At 43.6% G+C, this 10692-nt stretch overlaps 1 protein-coding gene across 2 annotated transcripts in view; it reads right to left on the reverse strand.

Moving 5' to 3' along the window:
• Positions 1-6735, reverse strand: part of GPM6A (glycoprotein M6A) — a 256670-nt gene extending 249935 nt beyond the window's left edge. The window contains exon 1 of one of the 2 annotated variants that reach the window (XM_061404099.1): positions 6529-6735. In XM_061404099.1, the coding sequence (XP_061260083.1) occupies positions 6529-6532 (4 nt within the window). In that variant the 5' untranslated portion in view covers positions 6533-6735. Of the gene's footprint in view, positions 1-6091; positions 6111-6528 lie in introns of those variants that run through there. The other variant, XM_061404100.1, reaches the window with a different exon arrangement.
• Between the last annotated feature and the right edge of the window lie 3957 nt (positions 6736-10692).

Raw genomic sequence — 10692 nt, forward strand, 5'->3', positions numbered from 1 at the left:
TCGGATTATCTATCCTCATTCCCTCACCTCTTGTCAAACAGTCGAAAATAGAATGACCTCAAATCAGTCAGGTTGCAACCGTCAGAATCTAATTCTTTTTTAAGGCCTCTAAGTTTCTAGGTTGAAACTAATTCTGTCCTTGACTTTAAACCCATCTCCTTTACCCTATTTTTTCTTTGTTTTTCAATCATCTAAGGAGAAAGACCTATATTTTTGTAACCATAAATGTCAGCTCTCTTTCCAATTAAAAATAGTAAAATGAGACTTACACTTAAAGTTTTAATAAACTGAAAGTTACATATTTAATTTAGAAACGTATCTTTCAAAAAAAGCGATAGTTAAGACTATACTTATTTTTAGTTGCACCATACCAACTGCGTATTTCATACAGTCAACACATTCTTGAAAAATAAAGCAATCTTCTGAACTGTTCACTACAAAACATTTAGTTTAGTATGACAAGAAGATATTGAATAAAGGATTTATACATTTCAATTTATGACAAACTCAAATTTAAGTAAAATAAACAGTAATTTACAATAGCCTTAGAAACTTCAAATTGAAATTAAAATAAAGAAATACCAGCTGATTATACTTGAAATTATTCTGAGCAGAGCTTACCCCAGCACTTCACTAATGCACTTCCACCCAGGCATGAATTTCCACACTCAAATGTTTTCCTGTGAAACTAGTGTGACTATCTGGACGTCTTTACAGTTCTCACGAAAGTATCGATCCTTTATCATATGTGTTTCAGACATTTGCTGTATGACACAGGAAACTCAAACCTGGTGCTCTGTGACAGTCTGATGGGGTGGGAAGTGGGAGGGAGATTCAAGAGGGAGGAGGTATATGTACACCTATCGCCGATTCATGATGATACATGGCAGAAATCAACATAATATTGCAAAGTAATTATCCTCCAATTAAAAAAATTTTTAAATAAAACATCAAATTTTCAGAGGTCAACCTGATGATGTCTCTATTGTGAAACACGTTTACCAGGCATCTCTTTTAGGAATGAGCTCAAGCAGCTGGCTCCCTCAGTTCCTTTTCTCCTTGAATAGGCATGCTCCTCCCTTGACTCTGACTATCCCTAATGATTTCTGTGAGCATTAGCATGCAGCAGAAGTGGCGCTATGGAACCTACGATGTTCTAGCTTATAAGAGGTCTTGCAGCTTCTGCCTGGGTTTTTTCCTAGAACACTTTTCTAGGGATGTACCCACTTGGAACCCAGCCACCATGCTGCAAAAAGTCCAAGCCACTTGCAGGCAGCCCCACCTGAACTCCCAACCAGTAGCCAGCATCCACCGTCAACTACAGGTGGGAGCCACTTTAAGCGACCAGCCCAAGTCTTCAGATGCCTGACCCTCAGCATATACTGAACTGCAAGGCAGGAGACCTCAAATAAGAACTGCTCAGCAGTAAAGTCCACAGAACCGTAAGAGATAATAACTAATTGTTGTAATTCACTAGTTGTAAGGATACATGGTATGCAGCAAAGATAACCAAAATATTAATCTTTCTCTGCTCAGGATCAAACTTTTATAATTTTCTAGAGCATATAACATACTAGAGGGCTTCCCAGGTGGTTCAGTTCAGTCTCTCAGTTGTGTCCAACTCTTTGCGACCCTATGGACTGCAGCACACCAGGCCTCCCTGCCCAGAGTTTATTCAAACCCATGTCCACTGAGTCAGTGATGCCATCCAACCATCTCATCCTCTGTCGTCCCCTTCTCCTCCCACCTTCAGTCTTTCCTAGTATCAGGGTCTTTCCCACTGAGTCAGTTCTACGAATCAGATGGCCAAAGTATTGGAGTCCCAGGTGGCACTAATGGCAAAGAACCACCTGTCAGTGCAGGAGACATAAGAGTCACAGGTTCAATCCCTGGGTTGGGAAGATCCCCTGGAGGAGGGCAGGGCAACCCACTCCAGAATTCCTGCCTGGGAAATCCCATGGACAGAGGAGCCTACAGTCCTCTGGGCTCCTCTGGTGGGCTACAGTCCATTGGGTCGCAAAGAGCTGGACATGGCTGAAGCAACTTAGCACAGCAAACCATGTAATATACTAGAGGCCAACTGACCCTTAAAAAGTTTCAACTAGTAGCTTAGCACCTTTAAAATATTCTTGGTTTGTTTCATGGAAATAGCTCAAGCTTATCTTTTTACATGTTTTTATTATTACTAAATCAAGATCTGAGCTACACAAATGTATAGAATCATGAATGACCCTTCATCAAACAAAAGGGAAAACAGGATCCCTCATGTCTGCATAATCCACCTAAAGATGATCATTTGCTTCTCCGACTTCAAATCCTGCCTCTCTGTACCTTGTTCATAACTACCTCTAGGGGGTCATACTTCCCTGAAGAAAAAAAGTATGAATTCGAGATGATACCACATGTCATTATTCTTGGCTTAAATTTGCAAATAATTTTCAGATCCTTAACCAAGATCCTTTTTACTGAAACTGAATGACATCAAAATATTTCTGTCTGATGTTCTCTTGTCAAAATTTGTGGACTCCTAGATCTAACACTGAATGTTAAAGATGTCACACTTCACTGTTCTAATTTCAGGGCACTGATACATGTTATGTGGTTGATATTTCTCTTCCTGCAGATAATGTTTATCCTCCTTCCCTTTCCCTCAACCAGCCCTCCACATACCTGTTCACCTCCAAACAGGTAATTTATTACATGGATTTACTGCTCACCAAAGGCTGGTGACCTTCTAACCTTTATTTTCCTTCTTATTCTTGTGCTCTGATTAATTTCTCACTATATGTTTCCAATTTACTAACGTATGTGTTAACATGTTTAGCCATCACCATTTAATTAACATCTCAAAAATGAAATTTATCTTCTGTCCAAAGCATCTGGAAAATAAACCATCTGTTTTATTCTTTAAAAACTCTATCAAGGGATCTACTATATCCCCAATCCTCAAGGTTTCAAATCTCCAGAAAATGCTGCTTATTCAACCTCTTCTTTATCAATTAATTTCCTAATTTTAGACTTTTCATTAGAAATATCATTCATCCATCTTTCTTTCTCCATTTCTACTGGTGCTACTATTTCGCCGCAACTGAACCAGACACGGACCATAACACTTCAGAATTACTGTGACAACTGGTTCTGCCCTAATTTATCCTTTATCTTAAGCAACACTGCTCAATTTGTCTTCCTCAAACACTCATTTCACTACAATTCCTCTCTACTCAAGAATATTCCATGATTTCCTCTTTCCTATTATATACATTCTCAATTCCTCAGGTTGCTTTTGAAGGCTATCCAAAATCAAGTCTCATCCTGCCAATCCATTCTGTCAGTCGTGTCTTATTGCTCCCTGAAATTCTTTCAGCTCTGCTCAGGGATCCATTACTCTAGGTGGAATACCTGTCTCCTTCCCAAATCCTTCACATCCCTTCAAGCACCACCAGGTTCAGAGCCACTCCCTCCATGAAACTTCCCATAATATCTCCTGTATAATGTTCAACGTCACTTTTTAAATACAACAAAGTACACTGAGTGATGCGGTGAGAGGAGAAATTTAAAATATTCCCCCACCTGTCTCACACCAGAGCCTGCAATTTCATAATTAGTGACTGTGCAGGTTCAAGCCAACCTTGCAGCTAAAAAATAAATATTCTTAGCGATGAGTTAGTCCCATACTTTTTCAGTATGAAATATTTCATCATATCTTTTGTGCAGAGCAAAACTTGGGGGCAGAGAGGAAGCCCACTGCATACCTTGAAAAGCTGAAGGCATCACTGAGAAAATAAAATAAAAGGAGAAAGCAAGGGATACCAAATCTCAATTTGCCTGCTTAGCAAATAATGTGGGTTTTTTGTGAGAAACAGCCTTGTGCATTATAAATATGATAACTATCAATTATTCAGAATATTTTGATTAACCAATTACTTTCATTCTTCCATGATGCTAGAGCATGGGTTTCTTCTTCTGAGTCAAGCAAGAACTGATGGCTATATTCATCCCCACAGCACCGTCTTCCTCTCTTGAAATGATACATTTCAGTTGTCATGACACCAGTAAAAGATGGACTTACCCTGCTGGCACAGTCAGGCATTCAGCTACACTGCTTTCCCCCTTATCCTAGCAATTTGGACTCCAATGCTAAATCCTCACCCCCCTACTACTTCTAAATAAAAGAAGTGCTAAGTAATGAAGTTCTGTGCTTTTCACAAGTGAATTAAAAGATGAGGAGAAAGATGACCTGAAGTGACCAAGTGTTTTCTCTCTCATTTCTGCACAGATTTCCTTCCTTCCTTCCTTCTCTCATGCTGCCCACCCCTCCTTCCAGGGCTCTTGCTATGTGTGGACTGCGTGTCTGGGTCTCTGTCCTGATCTCTGGCCTCAGACCCTCACTCCCAGACCACCCATTTGTCCTTTCCTCTACCACCCGGCCCGCTGGGTTCTCACCGGCTTCCTCAACCCACTCTCTCCTACTAGCCATCTGACAGCTCCATGAGCTTTTAGTGACCTCAGTCACAATAAGAAAATGCAGTCCATTTATGGCACAGAAAGGAACAGACAAATTTCAGCTGTCAGTTTACAGGTAGGATAGAGAAGTTCTAAGAGTTAGAGACCAAACTCAGTCTGATCAGAGGGGTTCAGGGGCTAACCCCACCTCCTCTCCAGAACACTCTCCTGTAACCTGCTGCTGCTGCTAAGTCACTTCAGTCGTGTCCAACTCTGTGTGACCCCATAGACGGCAGCCCACCAGGCTCCCCCGTCTTTGGGACTCTCCAGGCAAGAACACTGGAGTGGGTTGCCATTTCCTTCTCCAATGCATGAAAGTGAAAAGTGAAAGTGAAGTCACTCAGTTGTATCAGACTCTTATTGACCCCATGGACTGCAGCCTACCAGGCTCCTCTGTCCATAGGATTTTCTAGGCAAGAGTACTGGAGTGGGATGCCATTGCCTTCTCCGCCTGTAACCTGAGATCCTGTCTAATTTGTTGAGGTAAAAGCCAAGACCTACCGTCTTCATTATAGTTTGGAAATGCAAGCTGGGGAAATAATTAACTTCAAAATTATGTGCACCTTACCCTTGGATAGATAGTCCACTCAAGCTTAAGGTCACTCTTCCTGGAGACTTTAGGCAGTATACAAAATAGCATCTTTAAATGCTTTCAGTGAAGTGAACAGATTACTTCACTGAAAGTCAATTATGTTGGTTTTTCCATTTATGAGAGCTTTTCCCCTCTATGTGTTATTCTAACAGGAGTTTATATGACCATGTACAACAAAAGAAAGAGCCTGAAACTCATTCTGCCATGCTTGGGAAAAAAAGTGTTTTATCTTTCCCTTTTAAACGGAACATTTTCCTTCTGTTTCAGAAAACTTTTTAAAGACAGCTCATGCTGCAGATCATTTGCAAGACGAGTTTATTCACAGGCCCTTAAAAATAGGACTTTTTAAAACTTTTCCAAAGTCATGCAACAGACTATGAATGTCTTGACCACAATTAACATTCATAGGCAAAAATGTCCTCAGCTTTCTCTGTCCTCCTTTCTTCCAAGCTGGCCAGCGTCTATAAACTCCACCGATTAGCAGTCAGAGCACCCCCTACCCCTCGAGCCTGTGGGAACTTAGGAATTTCCACCCGAGCACGTCAATCCCCAAGGCCTCCTTCACTCTGGAAGAAATCCCTCACAACAAAGGACAAGGGAGAGGCCGGGGGAGGGGCATAATGGACTTGGCCGAAAAGAAACGAGAACACTGGCACTGAAGGGTCAGTCCGGGCTGCCCGCCGATCCCTAATCAGCACGAAAAGCGGCCGCGCCGGCGGCTCCTCGGACCGCGCCTGCGGGATGCATGGTTCCAGCCCTCCGCCCCCTGCGCGCGGCTCCGAGCTCTTCTCCCGGGACGCCACCTCCTCGGGCACCGGTCCCCGCACCGAGTTCCCCGACCCCAGCCACTCGCACCCAAGTGCCGCCCCTAAACTCCAAAGCGGAAGCGGGGGCGGGGGGCACTCGGTCTAGAAACTTGAGCGGAGAGGCGCGCGCGCACCCCAGCACCCTGGGACACGGACCGGGTCGCACCCACCTCCCACTGGCCCGTCTCACCCCGAGGCAGGTCAGCCTTCAGCCTCAACTTGCAGCCTTTTACTCAACGATGGCACTCGATGGAGGCGGAGGCTGGAAAGTGTCCCTCCTCGCCCTGCCCCGGTGCCTTCCCGCACGCAAACCCGTGCGAGTGGAAGTTGCGCGAAGTCCCCTCTCCCCGCGCCCCGTCTCAGCTTGCTCCTGGGACGCACGTGGGGACAGCCCCCCAGCCTCGAACTCTGCGCCCCCCCCCCGTCACGCCCACGCGCGGCGACCCCCTCTGGACCGCGGTCCTCCCCCGGCGCCCACCTCTGAGTGCCACCCCGTTCCCGCCGCCTGGCCCCCGGAGAAAAGTCCACAGACTGCTGGGGGGAGGTGTGCAATCCCAGGCCGGCCGGCCGACACCCGCTTTCTTCCCGAGGCCGAGCCCCGGGGCGCCCCGCGGGCTGCACACTCACCCATGGCGCCGCGTCCCGCTGCCCGGCGGCCCCTCCAAGTGCTGGCGGCCGACGCAGCGCGGGCCCGAGAGCTCCGCGCGCCTCTCCTGCTCCGCGCACCGCGCGAGTGACAGCCTCGCCCCTCCCAGCGGAGCCGGCTCCCGGGGCTCCTGGCACCCGGCGGCCGCGCAGACCCCTCCCTCTTCCCACCTGCTCGGCGGACAACTGGCTGTGGCCTCGAGGTTCCCGCCGCGCCCCTCCCCGGCCCCCTTTTCCGCCCTGATCACGTCCACTTGGCCGGCCACTTGCAAACACCTCTCCCTGCAATACATTGAATACACATTACACACTCGCCCCGTCTTAGGGCACACGAATGACCTGGTAGCCAAGATCATAACCCGTAACCTGGAAACCCTAACCAGGAAAGCTGATTCCAGAGGAGTTTGATAGGATAATTTCCCTAAAAATCTTCTCTTGCTTTCAATATACTAGTTTTCCCTTAATAACAATGTTAAGGTAACAGGAAGAGAAAATTCTCCCATGAATTTATATCTCTCTTCTTTCTTCTATGTTTGTTTCTATAACCTGGCAAGGCTATAAAGTCCCTCCACGCCACACACACATCACAATATGCAAAAGTCACCTGGAAAATAAATGACTCAGTACAAGAAGCAGTAGATGCTGCTGGAAAAGCACTGGGCTTGCCAATTGGGAGGACTAGGTGGTGATTCCTGCTCTACTACTAATACAAGGGGACTCAGTTTCCTAATTTGTAAAATGAAAGATCTGGAAAAAGTGATCTCTAAGGTCCCTTCAAGCTAAAAAAAAAAAAATTATATAATTCTTCGGGTTATTGGCCTAGTTCTTACACGATTCATACTGGAGAGTTATTTCAGTAAGTCAGTCCCCGAAGTGTCTTAAGCTACTTTTTCATACAGGACACACCCTAAAATACACAAATCTATGCCATAAACAAGCAGAAGAATGAAATAAAGTGCATGGTTACTAACCTCCAAGAACATTGCTAAATAATGGAGAAGACAATATGAAAAATAATTAAGAGCATGTTTGGCAGAAAAACATGAAGAAATGCTGAGCACATCAGTAACATGGCACAGAAACGTTTGCACAGCTATTCTTCAGGTAATGGAAGAGACACACTCCTGGAAGGATATTGCAAATGCATTTCAGTTAAATGGAAATAGAAAGTTGTTCTTATGGGTGGGGAAAGGAAGTAGTTGATAAAAGTTAAAAGTGCTCAATATCCCATTGAGAAATGAATCACCCTTCTGGAAACTAACATGAGCTGTGACTGCAGCAAAGAATAAACTTATACTGGATCCAAGAAAGATAAATGATGAATGTTTGGAGATTAATTCATAAGTACAGCTTTTGGGGACAACCACAACGGTGTGGTCACTCACCTAGAGCCAGACATCCTGGAATGTGAAGTCAAGAGGGCCTTAGGAAGCATCACTATGAACAAAGCTAGGAAGGTTATGTAATTCCAGTTGAGCTATTTCAAATCCTAAAAGATGATGCTGTTAAAGTGCTGCACTCAATATGCCAGCAAATTTGAAAAACTCAGTAGTGGCCACAGGACTGGAAATGGTCAGTTTTCATTTTAATCCCAAAGATAGGCAATGCCAAAGAATGTTCAAACTACCACACAATTGTACTCATCTCACATGTTAGCAAGGTAATGGTCAAAATCCTTCGATCCAGGCTTCAACATTACATGAAATGAGAACTTCCAGATACACAAGCTGGATTTAGAAAAGGCAGAGAAATCAGCGATCAAATTGCCAACATCTGTTGGATCATAGAAAAAGCAAGAGAAATCTAAAAAAACATCTCTTTTTTTGCCTCATTGACTACACTAAAGCCTTTGACTATGTGGATTCTCCTCGACAAACTGTGGAAAATTCTTAAGGAGGTGGGAATACCAGACCACCTGACCTGCCTCCTGAGAAACCTGTATGCAGGTAAAGAACCAACAATTAGAACTGGACATGGAACAATGGACAGGTTCCAAATTGGGAAAGGAGTAAGTCAAGGCTGTATATTGTCACCCTGTTTATTTAACTTATGTGCAGAGTACATCATGTGAAATGCTGGGCTAGATAAATCACAAGCTAGAATCAAGATTGCCAGGAGAAATATCAATAACCTCAGATATGCAGATGACACCACCCTAGTAGCAGAAAATAAAAAGGAACTAAAGAGCCTCTTGATGAAGGTGAAAGAAGAGAGTGAAAACGTTAGCTTAAAACTCAAGATTCAGAAAACAAAGATCCTGGCATCTGATCCCATCACTTCATGGCAAATAAACAGGGAAGAAATGGAAACAGTGCTAGACTTCATTTCCCTGGGCTCCAAAATCACTGTGGATGGTGACTGCAGGCATGAAATTAAAAGACACTTGCTCCTTGGAAGAAAAGCTATGACAAACCTAGACAGCATATTAAAAATCACAGACATCACTTTGCTGACAAAGGTCCATATAGTGAAAGTTACAGCTTTTCCAGTAGTTAGTTCCATATGGATGTGAGAGTTGGACCATAAAGAAGGCTGAGCGCTGACGAATTGACGCTTTAAAACTGGTGCTGGAGAAGACTCTTGAGAGTCTCTTGGACTGCAAGGAGATCAAACCAGTCAAGAATCTTTCTTTAGGATCACTCCTAAAGAAAATCAACCTTGAATATTCATTGGAAGTACAGATGCTGAAGCTCCATTACTTTGGCCATTACTTCAGCTCCATTACTTTTCCAATTGGAAAAGACCCTCATGCTGGGAAGGATTTAGGGCAGAAGAAGAGGGCAAGAGAGGGCAAGATGGTTGGATGGCATCACTGACGCAATTGACGTGAGTTTGAGCAAACTCAGGGAGGTAGTGAAGAACAGGGAAGCCTGGCATGCTGCGGTCCATAAGGTTGCAACGAGTCAGCCATGACTGAAGTGACTTAGCATAAAATACATATGTATCTTGTTAGTTTTCTCTGTTGAGCCCTGACTAATACAATTCACCAATTAACTGGTCATCATAAAGGGATCAAAACACAGTAACAGATAAAAGTTGCCAATGACCAACAAATGTTTATGGATAACATTAGCACATTTTGATTATCCTCAAAGTTAAAATTTTTTTCATATTTAGTGTCTTTCTTCCCAGAGCTGCAGAACAAATTTTAAGATATTTCTAAGAGTGTTTGACATTGATCTAAATGAAAAATTAGGAAATATGACTATGATCCATAATTTTATCCAAGAGTGATAAGTGATGTAGTACATTGTAAATTACCACATGTACACCTTATATAAATAAGCACAACCAACACCATTTTACAAAATCACACAAAAATGTTTAAGAAAGAAATCACTGCTGCTGCTAAGTCACTTCAGTCATGTCCAACTCTGTGTGACCCCATAGACGGCAGCCCACCAGGCTCCCCTGTCCCTGGGATTCTCCAGGCAAGAACACTGGAGTGGGTTGCCATTTCCTTCTCCAATGCATGAAAGTGAAAAGTGAAAGTGAAATTGCTCAGTCATGTCCCACCCTCAGCGACCCCATGGACCGCAGCCTTCCAAGCTCCGTCCATGGGATTTTCCAGGCAGGAGTACAGCAGTGGGGTGCCATTGTCTTCTCCAAAGAAATCACTAAGGCCCTTTAAAAAGTAAAGTGTGAAAGGCAGAAGTTAGAATGATTTGTGTGAAAGGAAACTTAGATTCTGCACACAAAATAAGCTCATTAAACAACATGCCATTCTACATGCCCCAAAGGATATGGGAAACGTCAAGAAATTTCATTTTCAATCTGTTGTGAAACGTGATCCAGTTACCAGAAGCAAATGAGACGTAATTTTTTCCACCAATGAAGCAGTTTTGTGTGTTGCTCAATTTACTCTAGATATCATAAAGATAAAAATGATTTGATAATATTTGTCTAGTGTGAACAAAACTATATTTCTCTTCCAAACTCATAGTACTTTGGCATTTTTATGTTCTTTGTTTTTAGATTATTTTCCCATATCGGGCAGTACTGAGTACTGAGTAGTTCCATGTGCTACATAATATGTCCTTATTAGTTATCTAGTTTACATATAGTAGTGTGTAGAGTGTACATGTCAATACCAATCTCCCAATTTATCCCTCCTTCCCCTTACTCCTTTGTAACCATAAGTTTGTT

Source organism: Bos javanicus, chromosome 27 (assembly GCF_032452875.1).
Source record: "Bos javanicus breed banteng chromosome 27, ARS-OSU_banteng_1.0, whole genome shotgun sequence".
NCBI lineage: Eukaryota > Metazoa > Chordata > Mammalia > Artiodactyla > Bovidae > Bos > Bos javanicus.